The 19,829-nt window shown below is 34.4% G+C and overlaps 1 protein-coding gene across 17 annotated transcripts in view; it reads right to left on the bottom strand.

Annotated features, from left to right (window-relative positions):
* Positions 1 to 19,829, bottom strand: part of CCDC138 (coiled-coil domain containing 138) — a 165,210-nt gene that overhangs the window by 113,024 nt on the left and 32,357 nt on the right. For 16 of the 17 annotated variants that reach the window (XM_025048480.1, XM_025048483.1, XM_025048481.1 and 13 more), the window contains 2 exons: positions 11,465 to 11,657; positions 260 to 436 (listed from right to left, as the gene is read on the bottom strand). The exons of the other annotated variant lie outside the window; for it this stretch is intronic. In XM_025048480.1, coding sequence (XP_024904248.1) covers positions 260 to 436; positions 11,465 to 11,657 — 370 coding nt within the window. The remainder of the gene's footprint in view (positions 1 to 259; positions 437 to 11,464; positions 11,658 to 19,829) is intronic. 17 annotated transcript variants of the gene reach the window in all.

A 19,829-nucleotide genomic window follows, 5' to 3' on the forward strand; every position in this document is an offset into this window, starting at 1 on the left:
AAATAAGCAACATTTGCAGAGTATAGACACATAACCAAGATGATTATTGGAAACTGTGTTAAGTTAGTGAAAATTTGGACAAAGGGTTGCGTTTTATAACTTAGTGATGTTATTAATGATTACACAACTGTCAAAAATATTTTTAAGCATTTATATTATAAAATGCAGTGGTGTCTGAGATATAGAATTATACATTCAGAACAGATTAGAAAAATCATCTCACTGTCACTACTTTGTGTGTATAAACTTTAAAACTTACCAGATTCCACTGTCATTTGAAGCAAACTATCAATAACATTGGATAGGATTCCTTTACTGGATATTCTTAGATGGTTTACTATCACTGGAACAGCTTGATACTCCAAAAATAAGGTTTTTCCTTCATCTGTCTTCAAGTCCAAACAAAGAGAATCAAATGCCTGAGCCAGATAATCAGCTGAAAAACAATTTGTAAAATCAACTCCCATATCAGTAGTCTAGATGGTAATCAAAAACAGAAGGCACAAAGGGAAACAAAAATTAAATGACTGGAGATTACAGTCTAAATTTAGATATTTTCCCCCTAATTTGTTAGAACTCAAATGGGAAGAGAGAAGAGGAATTACATTATTATTAATTCAGAATTTTCATTTTAACATTGAAATAACAATAAACCATACTTCTTTATTTCAAGAAAACCATTGATGTTTAATAGTAAATAGCACAAGCAATGTTTATATTCCATATGTGAGTATAACTACAACATGCTTTCAAAAATTTAAACAGCCATTAGTATTTCTATCTTAATGATAGCTTCTGAGATTATATTTTTTGTTGTTGTTGCTGTTTTCTAAATGTTTACCCATTTCAAAATATAACTTTATACAAACTTGCTGAATGGGTTTTAAAAGAGGATTTTTGTCTCCTAAAAAAGATAAAACTTTAGCCATTCAGAACCAACTTCAGAATTTGGATGTGTTACTTTTGTGATATATCTGCCACTAAGAATTATTTACCAAGGCCAATGCTATGATGGCACCTGCCAGATCAGAATCCCTGGAACTTTCTTAAAGATGTTCCACAGATGACTAGGAAGCTTATAAAGTCAAGATTAAGAAGCACTAATTTAACTAAAATCAATGCAAATGAGACATTAAGATACTCAATAGCATTACATTTGAATAAACCAAACAACCCAAGTCACTACTCTTACAACGATTTTACATTGTACTTTTAAATGTACAAAAATTATGTTTTCTAAAACTCTTATTTCAATATACTAGTCAAAGGAATAAAAAATTGTTCATGCTGGTCAAGTACAAGTGTTAATTTTTCTACTGAAATTTCTGTTTAAAGAATACTTAAGAGTGTTCTGAAAATATGACAGAATGACCCCATTAAAATTAACTGTCTTCTGGCCTTTTACAGCATTTCTTGTTGTTTCAGCTTAATTATTACTAAAATAATTATTACTAAAGTAATTATTACTTTAGTAATAATTAAGAAATCTATTAAGAATGAGAAGTCGAGAATAATCTGTATGAAATTAAAATACATATAAAAGAATTTTGAGAAATTAAGATCTGTGCCTCTCTCTGGTTCGCTCCATTTTTACTTTTGGTAGAATTTAGTTCAAGGAACATTAACATTATTGTACTTAATTTTTGTAGTTTAATAAAATAAAACTGCAAGTAAATGTAATTTACATTAAGCAAAGTTGCTAGATTCTGTTCAGATTTGCCTTATTTAAAGACCTATATTTAGCAAAACTCAGGAAGAAGAGTAGAGGTGAATCCTGAACTCAGTTCTTCACAGGAACAAAAGTTCCTATGCCGCCTACTGTATTTGATGCAAATTACTTCACTTATTAATAGATCACCTGAGATTAAATAGGCTGAATGCTATATCATGAAGTTTGCAAATTGTTCTTTATTAATTTTGGGGGGGGGTAGAAAATGGTATTTGGTTAAGTGGCCTTATCTTTTAAGGAGAATTAAAAATTATATCTCATTTTAATTTTCCTAATAGTGAAGATTTTCTAAAAATAAGACCAATTCAATTTCTAAGAGTACTTTTAAAGTTTTAGTTACCAATAGTATTAAAACTGATTTCTTTTTATGTGTATCATTGTCTTTAAAAAATATCCTGATATTTAACTATAACCTTGTTATTCCCTATTAAAAATCAATTTGTTGATCTTAATTAGCATGAAATAGGGTTTTCTATTATAGTCTAAATGGTAGATTAAAAAAAATAGAAACTTTTGCAGCAGCTCCCATCAAGAGGTGAACTCTATTGTCCACCTGTTGGATATGGGCTAATCTTCTGATTTTAACCAATAGAATGCAGCAAAAATGACACTTGGGTGTTAGAAGCCTGAGCGTGGCCTTCAAGTGGCCTGCCTCTTCCAGTCTCCAGTTGGGCAGTTTACTGACACCACCTAAACAGGCCCAGGCTAACCTGCTTGAGAATGAGAGACAAAGCAGAGAAAGGCCACAGATATGTGAGAAAGCCCAGTCGAGAACAAGGGAGCCCGGCCCAGCCCAGCCCAGCCCTACCACGCAGCTGAGTGGAAGATTGTGAGCTAGTAAATATATGGTTTTTAAGCAATTAAGTGTTTGATGGCTTATTATGCAACAATAGAAATCTAATAATGCAGTCTATAGACCTCAATTCTGATCTCGAGTAAAACCAACTCTTATAAGTCAAGTAGTAATAAATAATGATGTTTACGATGATAGCAGCTAGTTTATTAGGAGCTTACTATATGCCAGATTCTTTGCTAAACCTTCATTCTTATTTAATCTAACAACGACAAAAAAAAAAACCTTTGGTGGAAAACCAGAAAAGGGACCTGCCCAATGTCACAAAGCTAGTGATGGGGCTGGGATTCAAAACTTAGCTGAGTTGAAGTTCTTAACTACTACATTGCACTGTTGTCTTACTAAGTCAAACCTTCCTGTTATGCGTGAGTGGCAACAATTCCCTATATTTCTCTAGGTCTGAAGTACATAATTTGTAAATATGTCAATCTGGAAAACTTGGGGCCAAGTATTGAGTAAGGCAGGACAGTAGAACTAGCCCAGATGCACACATTTTAAAAAGAGAGTATATTTTAATTTAAAAAGAAAGTTGTCTCTAAAACAAATCAAATAAAATTCTTATTATCATCTTTACCCAGATAAAATGAGCATGTACATGTTGAAGGTTTTATTAAAATGTTTTCATATTGATTCCCATATCTACATACTTATAATTGTTAATGACATATAACATTGTGCTGCCTCATGATATTGTTAAGGGCCTGGTTATTTGGAGTCAAGAAAGATCTGGGTCCCATACATCTGCCTGATTCTCAGCTGGCTCTTCTGTAAAAATGACCATACCACCTACCTAATAAGGTTATTGTGAGGAATAAGTTTGAAATAACCAAGTGAATGACTAGAAAAATACCAGAAACAGGGAAAGAATCCATTTAATATTCATTTCCTTTATTATTCCAATTGTGGGTTTGTCAGTTATTTAACTTTTATCATTATTACAAACAACACATTAACACCTTTCAACTTCTTTACCTTTTGAATTGTTTCCTTGCAATAAATCTTATGAAAAGTTATGATATATTTTAGGAATGCAGTTCAAAAATTATTATAATTTATAATACATTAAAATTGTATGTTTCTTCTCAATGATTTATTATATACAATCATTTTCCTTTTATAAGTGTAGTGGATATGAGGTTATATCTGACAGTTAAATTTTATTTCAGAGATTCAGCCCAGCATGTGATTAAGAGTGCAGGCTTAACCTCTCTACGTCTCAATTTTCTGATTTATAAAATTGAGATACTAATACTGACATCTCATAACTTTGTAAGGATTAAATGAGCATATGTAAAGTGCTTAGCCCATAACATAGTAATAAGTGCTATGTGTCTGTTGTTGTTATTTCTTTATCTCAGGAAGTATATGCTCTTAGGAAGTCATACAGTAAGGTCAAGAGGGTGGGCTTTAATATGAAAAGAGCTGAGCTGACCTAGATCAGATTGTCAAATACTAGTCGTGTGGCCTTGGCACACTTATCTAACCTCTGTGAACTAATCACCACTAATATAGGGATAACAATATTCAGAGATAATGTACAAAGAGCTTAGCATTATAATGTCAAATTTATACCAAGTATTATCTATATTATTATATGAACAATCTATTTGCACTATTCATTTAATAGAAAGAAGGAATTATCTTACAGATGTATATATTGTAAATCAAAAGTCATCACTGCCAATTCAACACCAACAAGAGTTCTCAATTTGTGGTGTGATGAGAGGAGAGATTTTATCTAGTGCAAATAACTCAATTGTGAAATAGCTCAATGGTGATACAGCTAAATTATGATACAGCACAGCTATGAAAAGGCTCAGGTGAGGTGGCCTCGATGTTAGAGCTCCAGTGTTAAAGCTCTGCTCCACTCCACTCCAGGGAGACAGCTCCAGTTCTGATGTTGTCACTCCAGCTGAGGAAACAGTCTTCGAAGGAAATTGAAAGTGTGCTCTATTGAGACAGAGGTGAAGTTGACTTATAGGGAGTTCGCACCCCTGGTCCCTGATTGGTCTGTTCTCATGCAAATGACGACTCCAAATCCTATTTGGTCCAAAAAGCACCGTCCTGACTGGTTGGAATGGAGCCACTCTGATTGGTCAGTAAAGATGATAAAGCTGCACAGCTCTGATTGGATGAGAAAGTCTCAATCCTACTGGTCAGATTTTGATCTAGGAGCTGGTTTATAAGGATCAACTCAGATGGCAGGAGCATAGTGCAGAAGGCTTGGCAGCCAGGTCTGTGGCTTTTCAGTGAAACACAGTGTGCATGAGAGGCCTGTGTAAACAATGGCTGCTAGACTCTAGTTCTGAATTTGGGCCTGATAATCACAAGGAGTCCTTCTTGGCAGGCATATTATTCTTGGGTTAAGCATTTATTATGTGTATTATCTAAGACATTTATATTTTTTCTCTACTAAATTTATCAATATAACTGATACTTCTATTTTAAAAATAGGAAATACCTTTTTACTAGAGTTAAGGAAAGTCAATTATTCTGATTTAAAAGCTTTTAAATTTTCATTTCTTCTAGAATTTTTGCAGTGCATATTAAGACAGTCTATTTAATCATGTCTCCTTATGGTATTAACTAGATGTCTTTTTCCTTTCTTGGCCCTTTTACTCAGGTTGCTTTTCTGTATCCAAAGATTACAGGCATACCTCGTTTTATTGTGCTGCTTTAATGTGCTTCACAGACGTTGCATTTTTTACAAAAAAATTAAGATTTGCTTTATTATGGTCTGTAACTAAACCCGCAGTATCTCCAAGGTATGTTTGTATATAAATTGGGATCCAATAGCCTCCTTTCAACCCTCAGCCTACTCACCTCTCTGGAGCATCTGACAATGAAGGCAGAAAACACAATGTCAAAACTGAATCAGTTGATCAGCTTTTGAACCTAATAACATGTGAATTTGGAGCTACTCACCTTTCTTAATATTTTCTCTCCCTGAAACATGGAGATAGGGAAAATATTTCTCAGGGTCATGTAAATCTTCATAAGGTATTACAATGGCACTTCATAAACTGTAAATTGTCTTCCTCAGAAAATTAGTCCTGTACATTGCTCTTACGCAAAGGGTTTTAAAGTTAAATAAGTTTGGAAATAAAGCATACAGTATATTCCAGTCTTAGAGATTCATAATGCCCACTGGGATATTAAAGTAATAAAATATTAAACTTTAATTACCTCCCAAATTCTCCAACATCTTTAACTACAGACCACAACAGCTCTCCCTTTTTCGTGAGTCACATCTATTCTTTAGCCACAGAGCTGTTTTTCCATGAGACCGACTACTAGGATGAGCTACATAAACATATGGCTGTCTTTTTAAATAATCAAAGGATCTAGGGGCCTCTCTGGGGTCTCATTCTTATTTCCCATGGAAGCTTACAGTTTTTAAATCTCTCAAAGCTTTCATTAAAAACTTTTTTAACTTCAAAAGACTAATATTGAGCTTTTCAAACACAGAGAAAAAGAAAATAGTATAACAGACACCCACGTTGTAGTACTTCCACTTAGATTTAGCAGCTGGTAACATTTTACCATAAAGTCTTTTCAAAAAATAGAAATAAAATGTTACCAAAAAAAAAAAAAAAAAAACTAAATTGGAAAATAAAATTAATCACAGATGTGTGTGTCATAAAGAGGCAAATCAGGGATAGTTTTATAACTTGGGGAACCAAACTTTCCCTTTACTAGCTTTGTCAGTTAATCAAAATTGGGGGAGAATGTGTTTATGGAGAGTGATGAATTTTGTACATCATAAGACAATCTGTAACTTTTTAAACACCTTTTAATATTTTTAAATGTATCATTTAGATTTTTAATAAGATAACCAATACACTTTCAGTTAATCACATTCGTTCTACCTGTTTGGTAATGTTTTAACTAATTTAAAAATTTTGATTCTACCCGTCAAAGCTTGTCTATACCAAATTAGATCTAAAAGATTGTTTCAACCACCAATTTACATACTAATACTTCTGGACTATTCTAGGTGATTTTATTTATTTATTTAATTTATTAGGGGTGTCACTAGTTAATAAAATTATATAGGTTTTCAAGTGTACACTTCAATAATAATCTGTATGTTGTACTGTGTATTCACCACCCTGTCAAATCTCCTTCTATCACCATATATTTGACCCCCTTTACCCTTGTCTTTATCCCTCCTTTCCCTTTAAACTGTTGTCTGTGTCTATCAGTTGTTGTCTTGTTCATTTGCTGCTTTCAGTTTTAATCCCACATGAGTGAAATCATGTGGTTCTCAAATTTTTCTGCCTTATTTTGCTTAGCATGATTATCTCAAAATCTATCCGTCTTGTCACAAATGGCAGTATTTCATCTTTTCTGATGGCTGAGTAATATTCTATTGTACATGTGTACTACATCTTCTTTATGCAATCATCTGTCAAAGAACACTTTGGTTATATTCATGTCTGAGCCACTGTGAATGTTGCTGCAATGAACACTGGGGTACATATATCTTTATGGATAAATGTTTTCAAATTTTTTGGGTAAGTGCCCAGGAGAAGGATTGCTGAGTTAATTCTAGTCTTAATTTTTTGAGGAACCTCCACACTGTTTTCCATAGTGGCTGTACCAATTTACATTCCTATTAGCAGTGTATGAGAGTTCCCCGCAACCTCTCTAACACTTGTTATTACTTGTCTTGTTGGTAACAGCCAATCTAACAGGTATGAGGTGGTATCTCATTGTGGTTTTGATTTGCATTTCCCTAACTGCTGGTGAAGTTGAGCATCTTTTCATATATCTGTTGGCTGTTTTTAAGTCTTTCTGGAGAAGTGTCTGTTTAGGTCCTCTGCTCAATTTTTAAGTTCTTTACATATTTTAATTAGCCTCTTATCAGAGACACTGTTTGCAAATATCTTTTCCCATTTGGTTGGTTGCCTTTTTGCTTTGCTGATGGTTTCTTCTGCTGAGCAGAAGCTTTTTAGTTTGATATAATACCATTATTTTTGCTTTTGCTTTCCTTGCCTTTGAGGTTAAATTCATAAAATCCTCTTTAATTCCAAGTTCCATGAATTTAGTACCTATGTTTTATTCTATGCAGTTTATTGTTTCAGGTCTTATATTTAGGTCTTTGATCTATTTTAATTTTGGTGATGATAGACAGTAGTCCAGTTTCATTCTTTTGCATGTGACTTTCCAGTTTTTCCAGTAACATTTATTGAAGAGGCTTTCCTTTAACCATTGTATGTTTTTGGCTCCTTTGTTGAATATGATTTGCCCATATATATGAGGTTCATTTCTGGGCTGTCAAATCTGTTCCATTGGTCTGTGTATCTGTTTTTCTGCCAATACCATGCTGTTTTGATTACTGTCACTTTGTACTATGATTTGAAGTCAAGGAATGTGATACCTCCCATTTTCTTCTTTTTTATCAGGATTGCTTTGGCTATTTGGGGTCTTTTGTGGTTCCATACAAATCTGATGATTTTTTTGGTTCTATTTCTTTAAAACATGCTGCTGGAATTTTGATGGGGATTGCGTTAAATCTGCTTTGGGTAATAAGGTTATTTTAACTATGTTGATTCCTCCAATCCATGAACACAGAATAGTTTTCCATTTTTTTGTCTTCTCAATTTTTTAAAATAATGTCTTGTAGTTTTCAGGGTATAGGTCCTTCATGTGCTTTATTAAGTTTATTCCTAGCTATTTATTTTAATGTAAAAGAATTTTTTTTCCATTTGTTTCTAAAATTTTATTGTTAGTATATAGGAATGCAATGGATTTTTGTATATTGATTTTGTATCCTGTGACTTTATTATATTTGTTTAGCTTTGAGACATATTTCTAAATGAGTTCTAAGTGGTTTCCAGATTTCTTAAAAAAATTTTTAAACCATTTTCGCAATCAGAAAAATACACCTAAACACATAATTTTTCAAACTAAGGAAATAGCATTAATTCTGTATTCATGTATTTAAATGAAAAGTAAAATAAAATATGTTTCTTAAAGTTTCTTAAATTAATGAGGAATTATTTAGTCTGATTTTTCAACTTCCATTTTATATCCTAAACTTTAGATTATATTTAAAAATATAAACACTTTTCAGAAATATCCAACAATAACAAAAAATCTGACTGAAAGCTACTGGAAGTTTTCTATCTTCACACGAAGACTTTACCAAAAAGGCTACAGGACAGAGAAATGCGTAAACAGGTTTTGTAAAGAGGCACCCTGGCTGAAAAGACAAGATTCATAAGAACAAAGTGAGACAGTTATGAAGTAACTGGGATGGGAAAGAGATAACATTATGTGAACTCTTTGGTTATAGCCTTTGTTTATGTTAACAGAGAGCTTAAAATTCACTAGGTACTATTTCAATATGAATAAATTGCAAATGCACTGTTGGTGAAAATAGTAAGTTGTATAAAAACATGGTATGACATGATTTGTATGTTTTTAAGAGACGATAAACCAAAGGTAATGTTTTGTTTTTGTTTTTGTTTTTGTTTTGAGATTCATATAAACGGCATTTGAGGAACATTTGTGATCCCACCACCTTTTCACGTAACTCACTGGTCTTCTTGCATGCCAAGCTCTTTCACAATTACAAGCATTTATTTATATTTTTCCCTCAGGAATGGCCTTTCTCTTTATTTTACACCTATGAAATCCTACACACCCTAGATGGTTCATATCAAATGCTGATTCTTTATACTAAATCCTCTCCCGATCTCCTCATAACACCAGAAGTAATTTACTTCTCTTTAATGAGTAGCACTATTTAAACTTCTAGTGTCATTAATTATAAGATGAAGCAGAATAAAATATTTATAATTTACTTAACCACTAGATTCTAATGCCTTTGAGAGCAGGGACTGTCTCTTGTTTCTATGTTCTTAAAAAAATGACTTGCAGAAAGAAGCAATCAAATTCATTAATTCAATAAGTATATAGGAAGTACTAATTCTGTGTCATTTCTGGATTATTCCTATTGTCCTATTTTGATATTTTAAATCAATATTACACATATTTTATTATTATATATTGTGGTTGTTTTAAAATCTGCTAAGGCAAGCCCCTATCTCTGTATTGCTGTTTTATCATATTTATTATGAATATTTTTTCAAATGAACTTTCCTACCACTCGTTCAACTTATACAAACTATATTGGAATTTTAATTGATATTATTACACTAGGCCACTTGGGTTACCTTATAGTTTTTAATATACTTCCCCAGTAAGAATGAAAGTCCTTTATTTCTACCATTTAACTTCAGTAATAATCTTTATTAATCTGTTTATTCATCCATTATTTATTCATATCTTTATGCCGTTATATTTCACAAAGAGGTTTTACAGATACCATATTAGATTAATATCCAGATTTTACATTTTTTGTTTTGTTTATATGAATAAGATTTCTTTATCCACATATATTATGGCTGATTATCGATAATCATAGTAGTCATACTACAATCATAGTCATGACAGTCACGAAAGTCCAAAAAATTTTTATTAACTTCCTCTAGAGCTCATTTTCTGAAACACAAATTATGTCCTAGTCCATTTGGGTCACTATAACAAAATACCAGAGACTGAGCAGCTTATAAACAACAGAAATTTACAGTGTCTGGAAGCTGGGAAGTCTAAGAAAACGTCACCAACGTGGTCACATTTTGGTGAAGGTCTTCTTCTTGGCACATAGCCTATGACCTCTCAGTGTATCCTTGTATGGTGTGAGTGCCTAGGAATATCCTTAAAATCTCTTTTATAAAGGCACTAGTCCCACTCATTAGGGATCCACCTTCATGACCTAAGTACCTCCTAAATGGCCCTCCTCTTAATACCATCATCTCTTGGGGTAAGATTTCACCACATAAATGGGGGGGAACATAAATATTCAGACATAGCACATTATATTAAATAAATTTCTTAGCCAGTTTCTTTGAATGTCCTCGATTTATATAGAGTACCCATGAATTAATAGATTTTTGTATTCCTTTCTAGTATTTATCCTTCATTATTTATGGCTCATTGTACATGGTCAGCATGTCCAATACTGTATTGCACAGAAGTGGTGACAGGGAGCACCTAATTCCCTCCTGTTTTCTCAATTTCATTAATTTTATCAGTAATGAATATTATATTTTATCAAATGTTGTTATAATGTATGTTGACATGTGGTAAACTCTATTTAGGGCTAATACCCCATTCTCATAAATTTCCTTCAAACAGTAACCACCCAATTTGTTATAACTTTGAGAACCATAACTATAAAGAATAAAATAACTTAGAAGACAGAGTTAGAGTTTGGGGTTTTTCTCCTTAAATTCCATATGATTAGGAGTACTAAGTAGAACACACTTCAGAGAAAATAATTAAATTAAATTACTGCCACTGCCTTCTTAAAAACTAAGTCTGAGCTATATAATTTAACAAACAGGAAAAATGGTATATTTATTATTTGAGTACGGTGGCATGACTTTAACAAAAATTCTCATATTTAATAATCCAAAATAACTATTTTATTATTTGTATACCAAAAGTGTATTAAAAATGGCCAACTCTGATTGAAACACTATTTTTAATTCATTATTTCTTTACTATTATACATCAAGCACTATGCTAGGTACAGAGGGATAGAATGGTAAAAAGGCCATTTTTTCCCTTACGAAACTTATTACAAACTAGTACAGGGAATGACAAACTTTTTCTATAAAGGGTCAGATAATATTATAGGTTTGGAGCAGGGGCAGCAATAGAGTCTCTGTTGCCAACTACCATTATAAAACAACATAAAATCTCATTCTGAAAACATAAACCATATTTGACTATGTAAGAATTGCTTTGTCATTTAGTATTCTCTTCTAGTTGTTTATGAAAAATTATAAGCACATTTGAAAGCTTACCTTGAGTGACTGTTTTGAGAACAATTAAAGTTGACAAAAATCTCAATGGTAAACTGGAACTCTTAAAGAAAGCAGCTGTCTTTGGTTTATTCTCCACAGAATGCTCTAAAGAATTATCTTGAATTCCCTTAGTTACTACTCCTTTTAATATGTCTTCACCCAATCTCCTCAATGTTGATGTCATAGTTGAATGCTGTCAAAAGATGTAATAAAATATTTTAGTACATTCATTCATGATCAGAAAATATAACTTTAAATACTACAATCAAATATATGAACTAAAGATAAGTCGATATTTTGCTAATCAAAAAACCAGAATTGAAAATAAGCAGGACTGAAAAGTAATAATTTTATAATCAACTTAAAAAATCTTCATAACTACATATTTTTCTACAAGTAATGGGCAGCTACCAGAATTAGGAACTTGGAGACGATAATTTTCTAAGAATAAAATTGGGAGAAGAACTGAGACAAAATTCAATTTCAAAAAATTTAAGAACATAAGATCATGATATAATTCTGGCACAGAGAAATCAAAGGAACAGAGAGACTCTACAGGTTCTTCATTACTCCACCATTACTAATAAATGGCTTATCAGGTATATCTTACAGTGTTCGCTTATGTAGTGATTATCTAGGGCCTTAATGCTCTACAGCTCAGTATGACTATAAATGTCACCATGATTTTGGTAACTTTTAACAACTTCAGAAGAATAAAATACTGTGTTAGAACCATGAATAATTCTCATGGCAAATAAACTAAAACAATAAAATGGGCAAAACAGAAATAATGGCATATAACTACCTCTAAAATAATATAGGTTCTTATGGTATTCCACATGCATGTAAGAACTGCTGCAGATGACTTAGAAGTAATTTAAAATTTTTAAATTATGACCCACTTCTCTAAACCCATGTCACTGAGGTTTAGAGAATAGTTTCCTTATCTTATGGAAATCTGTGACAAACTGGTATCCAAATCAATATTGATCTTGTAATGCAGATAAAAAGTATTAGCTTTAGAATGTCTATATATAAAACTGAAGACAGATATATTCAGATTTTATGGGAATCGAAGGCCAAAAGATCAAGTGATGAGTAGCACAAGCAGTGCAATCTAATTTAAATATGTAGTCAATAACTTTTAATATTAGGAAAAGATAATACATATATGTTTTAAAACTTTTCTACAAAAAAGTAGGATAAAATATTTCAAAATTCTACTTAGGGTTCTGGTCAAGACGGAGGAAAACGCTATGCATTCCTCCTTCCATGGCTGCATTAAAATTACAACTAAATTATGTAACAGTCAAATTATGGAGAACCATCTGAACATTAGCTGAACAGAACTCCTATAACTGGAGGTATAAAGAAGAGGCCACATCAAGAATGGGAGGGGTGGAGACATGAAACAAGCTGGTCCCACACCTACATGTTGTGGTTGAGCACTGGGAGGAGGCTGAGCATCGGGAGGGATGTACCAGCTATTGAGGTACCCCGGAGGAGTGAAAGGTCCAAACCCCACACAAAGGCTCCCTAGCCCAGAGTTCCAGTACAGGGAAGAGGAGTCTCCACAAAACCTGGCTCTGAAAATCAGTAGGGATTCTGACTGTCTGAGTAAAACGAAAGGCAGCTAGAAACCCAGAAGTCTCTCTAAAGGGCCTGAGCACCAACTCCCTGGCTCATAGGCATTCACTCTGAGTTCTAGTAGAGGAACAGCAGCTTGGGAGGTGCCAGAGACAAACAGGGAAAGACTGAGTTGTGTGGCTTCAGGGCGAGGGCTGGAGGGGCAGCTGCCACTGTCCCTTTATTAAGCCTTCCTCCTGAGCAGCCCACAAGTGGGTGCCATCTTGCCTGTGTTTGGCCCTCCCCTCCACACTTGAATCTGTATTGACCTGGTGAGATCTGCTCACTCCACCTCATAGCTCCCTGAGACTCCACCTCACCCAACTCGCAAATTACCAGTGGCAATTTTGCTGATAGGCAACCAGCCTCACCTCACAGTCTGGGCACGGAGATCCTTCCACAGACATCAATAGGCCTCAGCTCACGAACTTCAGGAGCCAGGAGCACATTTAGTGGCTGGAAACCGACTCTTCCCCAAGCTGCAATATTTCTTGAACAAATCTCAGGGGCCTATGGGTCCCAGGTGGGCAGCAGCTAGCCTGGGTGTGATCTGAGTGGCCACAGACTTAACACTGGCACCAAATCTGAATCTGCACTAACCTGGGCACATGACTTGCCCCACCCTGGTGACTCCCTGGTACCCTATACCTCATCCAACTTGTGTACCACCAAGGCTCTCAGCTGCTGATTTTTAAGAGCAGCCAAAAGGCAGCCTCAAGCCTAGGGGTACTCTGAGCCTTTTGCTGAGATACCCTAGGCCTGGTACTGGTGGCAGCCAGCCTTGGTACACTGTGGGCCTCTCCCACATGCTTCCAGGTCTAGCAAAGGCAGTGACCAATCACGGACAGCTTTGTAACTCCTACCAGTTAGCCTTGAGCTGGTCACAGGCACTGGCTGACCTTGGCCTGCACATGAACCCTTCCCAAGGGGCTTCAGGACCAACACACCTGGAGGCTTATGTTAGATCTCAACAGAGCACCACCTAATTAGCCCAGAAGCATCAAACCAAAGAGTGGTCTCAACAACCGCATGAACCCCATGGGAAAAACCCCACTCCATGGGGTCAGCCGTTCATACACTGTGGGCATGGTGAATCCTCACATCTAGTGAGCCTCAAAGTCAATCTCGCCCAATGACATGCCGACAACAATCGAGGTTCAACAACAGCAAGGGCACACACACAACCCACACAAGGGTGCACATATAACCCACACAAAAGACACTCCTGTAGCAGATGATCAGGAAAACTGAGCCACTGGACCACACAGGACACCTACTACAGAAAGCAATCTGCCTAAGACTGGGAGACATAGCAGATCTACCTAATACACAGAAATGAACACAGAGAGGCAGCCAAAGTGAGAAAACAAAGAAACATGTCTCAAATGAAGAAACATGAGAAAATGCTTGAAGTGAAGGCAAGTGACCCACCAGTTAAAGAGTTCAAAACAATGGTTATAAGGATGCTTAATGATCTTAGAGGATGAATAGATTATCTCAATGAGAACTTCAGCAAAGAGATAGTAAGCATTAAAAAAGCAAAGGAACTATTAAAAAACTGTCAAAAACAAAAAAATACAATAAGTGAAATGAAGAATACATTAGAAGAAATCAACAGAAGATTAGGTGAAGAAGAGGATCAAATCAGTGATTTGGAACACAAAGTATTAGAAAACATCCATTTGGAACAGCAAAAAGAAAACAGAACCAAAAAAAAAAAAATGAGGATAGTTTAAGGGACAGCATCGAGTTTAACGACATTCATATCACAGGAGAATAAAAAATCAAGGGATTGAGAAAATAATGACTGAAAACTTCCCGACCTGGTGGAGGAAATAGACATACAAATCCCGGAAGTGTTAAGAGTCCCAAACAAGATGAAGCTAAACAGACCCACACCAAGACACATCATAATTAAAATGGCAAAGGTTAAAGACAGAGAGAATCCTAAAAGCAGCAAGAGAAAGGCAACTAGTTACTTACAAGGGAGCTCCTGACAGAAACACCGCAGGCCAGAAGAAACCGGTATGAAGTAGTCAAAGTGATGGAAAGCAAGGACCTACAACCAATACTACCCTAACCAGCAAGGCTATTGATTAAAATTGAAGGTGAGATAAAGAGCTTCTGAAATAGGAGAATGCTTAAGGAATCCATCACCAACAAGCCAGTATTACAAGAAATGTTAAAGGGACTTCTGTAAAAAAAAGAAAGGGTAAAAAAGAAAAAAAAATACGAATAATAAAATGGCAGTAACTCTGTACCTATCAATAATCATTTTAAATGTAAATGGATTAAATGCTCCAATAAAAAAAAACTGGGTAGCTGAATGGATAAAAAAAAAAAACAAGACCCACGCATATGCTGTGTACAAGAGATCCGTTTCAGATCAAATGACACTCATTGAAAGTAAATGGATGGAAAAAGATATTTCATGCAAATGGAAATGCAAAAAATAGACTTTAAAACAAAGGCTATAATAAGAGACAAAGAAGGGCATTACATAATGATAAAGGGATCAATAAATTAAGAGGACAAAACCCTAGTTAAACACATATGCACCCAACAGAGGAGCACCTACATACATAAAACAATTATTGACTGACATAAAAAGAGAGATCAACAGTAATACACTCATAGTAGGAGACTTTAACACCCCATTGACACCAACAGACAGATCTTCCAGACAAAAAAATCGACAAGGAAACAATGGACCTAAAAGACACACTAGACTAGATGGATTTACTAGATATTTTCAGAGTATTTTACCCGAAAGCAGCAAAACAGACATTCTTCTCAAGTGCAAATGGAACATTTTCCAGAACCACATGTTAGAACACAAAACATGTCTCAATAAATTTAAGAAGACTGAAATATCGACTGTCTTCTCCAAACACAATGGTATAAAACTAGAAATCAGCTACAAGAAAAAAACTGGAAAATACACAAACATATGGAGGCTAACGAACATGCTACTAAACAATGGATGGGTTAACAATGAGATCAAGGAAGAAATTAAAAGATACCTAGAGACAAATGAAAATGAAAACACGATTCAAAATCTAAGGGACACAGCGAAAGCAGTCTTATGAGGGAAATTCATAGCAATACAGGCCTACCTCAAGAACAAGAAAAAGCTCAAATAAACAATCTAATCTTACACTTAAAAGAACCAGAAAAAGTACAGCAAACAAAGCCCAAAGTGAGAAGGAAGGAAATAATTCAGAGCAGAAATAAACAAAATGGTCTAGAAAAACAATACAGAAGATTAATGAAACTAAGAGCTGGTTCTTTGAAAGGATAAACAAAATTAACAAACCCTTAACCAGACTCAACAAGGGAAAAAAAGAAAGGATTCAGATAAATAAAATCAGAAATGAAAGAGGATAAATAACTAAGGACTTAACAGAAATACAAAGGATCCTAAGAAAATATTATGAGCAATTATATGTCAACAAAATGGACAATCTGGAAGAAATGAATACATTCCTAGAAACATACAATCTCCCAAGACTGAGTCAAGAAGAAACAGCCAATCTGAACCAACCCATTACCACTGATGAAATCGAATCAGTAATCAAAAACCTCCCCTCCAAAAAAAGTCCTGGACCAGATGGCTTCATAAGCAAATTTAACCAGTCAAAGAAGAATTATCACCTGTTCTTCTCGAATTATTCCAAAAAAATTCAAGAAGAGGGAAGGCTCCTGAATTCCTTTTATGAGGCCACCATTACCTTGATTCCAAAACCAGACAAAGACATTACAAAAAAAGAAAACTATAGGCCAATTTCTCTTATGAACACTGATGAAAAATCCTCAACAAAATCTTAGCAAACCAAATTCAGCAATATATTAAAAATATACACCATGATCAAGTTGGATTTATTCCTGGGATGCTGTTTGGTACGATATCCACAAATCAATTAATATGATACATTACATTAACAAATCTAAAGATAAAAACCACATGATCATATCACAGATGCAGAAAAAACATTCGACAAAATCCAGCATCCATTTATGATAAAAACTCTCAGCAAAGTGGGAATAGAGGGAACATATCTCAACATAATAAAGGCCATATATGACAAACCTACAGCTAACATCTACTCAATGGGGAAAGGTTAAAAGTGTTTTCCTTAAGATTAGGAACAAGATAAGGATGCCCACTTTCAGCATTCCTCTACAACATTGTAGTGGAAGTCTTAGCCATAGCAATAAGACAAGAAAGACAAATAAAAGGTATCCGAATTGGAAAGGAAGAAGAAAAACTCTCGTTATTTGAGATGACATGATACTATAGAGAACCTTAAAGATTCCACCAAAAAACTGTTAGAACCGATCGATGAACTCAGTAACGTAGTAAGATACAAAATTAATATTCAGAAGTCAGTTGCATTTTCATACACCAATGATGAACTATTTTGTCTGATGTAAGAGAAATTAAGAAAACAATCTCATTTACAATTATATCAAAAAGAATAAAATACCTAGGAATCAAATTAACCAAGGAGGTAAAAGACCTGTTCTCAGGAAATTATGAGTCATTGAAAAATAAAATGGAAGAAGATATAAATGAAAGCATACACCATGCTCATGGGTAGGAAGAATCAACATTGTTAAAATGGCCAGACTACCCAAAGCAATCTATGGAATCAATGCAATCCCTATCAAAATACCAATGGCATTTTTCAGAGAGCTAAAACGAATAATCTTAAAATTTATATGGAGCCATAAAAAACCCCGAATAGCCATGACAATCTTGAGAAAGAACAACGAAGTTGGAGATATCACACTGCCTGATATCAACCTATATTACAAGGCTACAGTAATCAAAACAGCTTGGTACTAGCATAAAAACATACACACTGATCAATGGAACAAAATAGAGAGCCCAGAAATAAATCTACGTGTATACGCTCACTTAATATATGACAAAGGAGGCACGAATATACAATGGGGTAAAGATTACATCTTCAATGAATGTTGCTGAGAAAATTGGACAGATACATGCAAAAAGAAAAAAAAAGAAAGAAAGAAACTGGACCACCTTCTTACACCGTATAGAAGAACAGAACTGAAATGGATTAAAAACTTAAATGTAATACCCGAAACCATAAAACTTCTAGAAGAAAACATAGGCAGTAATCTCTCTGATATCGTGACTAGTAATTTATTTTCAGATATATCTCTTCAGGCAAGGGAAACAAAAGAAAAAATAAATAAATGTGACAACATCAAACTAAAAAGTTTTTGCACAGCAAAGGAAACCATCAACAAAACAAAAAGACATCCTACTGAATGGGATAATATATTCACCAATGAACATTCGATAAAGGGTTATATTCAAAATATACTAGGAACTCATTTAACTTAACACCAAGAAACAAAGAATTTTATTTAAAAATGGGCACTTGAATAGACATTTCTCCAGAGAGAACATACAGATGGCCAATAATCATATAAAAATATGCTCAACATCACTAATCAGCAGAGAAATGCACATTAAAACCACAATGAGATATCACCTAATACCTGTCAGACTGGCTATCATCAATAAATCAAGGAACAAGTGTTGGTGAGGATGTAGAGAAAACAGAACCCTCATACACTGTTGGTGGGATTGCAAATTGGTACAGCCATTGTGGAAAACAGTCTGGAGGTTTCTCAAAGAATTAAAAATGGATATACCTTTTGACCCAGCAATTGCACTTCTGGATACTTATCCAAAGAAAACCAAAACAATAATAAGTAAAGATCTATGCACCCCTATGTTCACTGCAGCTCTGTTCACATTAGCCAAGATATGGAAGCACTCGAAATGCCCATCAACAGATGATTAAAGAAGTTATGGTTCCTATATACAACGAAATATTACTCAGCCATTAAAAAAAAATGAAATCCTACCATTTGCAACAACATGGATGGACCTGAGGTTATTATGCTGAGTGAAATAAGTCAGGCAGAGAAATATAAATACCATATGATTTCACTTATATGTGGAATCTAAGGAACAAGAAGAACAAACTAATCAAAAACAGACTCACAAATATAGTGGACAATCTGGTGATGGCCAGAGGGGAGAGGGGTTGGGTGGCAGGAGAAAGGGGTGAAGGGTTAAAGAAGTACAAATTAGTAGTTGATAGATGGTCATGAGGATGGGGAGCACGGCATAAGGAATGCAGTTAGCATTAATGTAATGACTAGGTAGAGAGCCAGAGAGAAAGAGCGATTAGGGGGATCATTTTATAAACTACGTAAATGTCTAACTTCAAACTAATAATAAAATTTTTTTAAAAAGGAATCTAAGCAAGATTTATGCTTACGTAGTAAATTGGTAAAGGCATTCTAATCTAAGGTTTGTTTATACACTTTCGATTTTATATCTCTTGTGATGAGGTTGTCTCTCAGCTCTGAGGAGGGGAGAGGGTACCTATCATGGAAATTTATTTCTTGCTTTTAGAGGGACAGAGGAGATTTAGAGAGCTCTTCTGGTTCCTGCTGCTTCTCAGATGATTTTAGTTCAAAATAATCAATATGCCACTGTGGGATATCTTGGGGCAGTCTTCCCTAGGCCCTGACATAACAAATGGTGCTAAAATAATTTGATAAGCATTTGCAAAAACAAACCTTTATATGACCCTTCCCTCAATCAAATGGGTTTTTTATTCAAATTGTGTCATATATCTAAATATAAGAACAAAAAATAAAAACCTTCTAGAAGAAAATATAGGAAAAATCT

Source organism: Pteropus alecto, unplaced genomic scaffold (assembly GCF_000325575.1).
Source record: "Pteropus alecto unplaced genomic scaffold, ASM32557v1 scaffold55, whole genome shotgun sequence".
Lineage (NCBI taxonomy): Eukaryota > Metazoa > Chordata > Mammalia > Chiroptera > Pteropodidae > Pteropus > Pteropus alecto.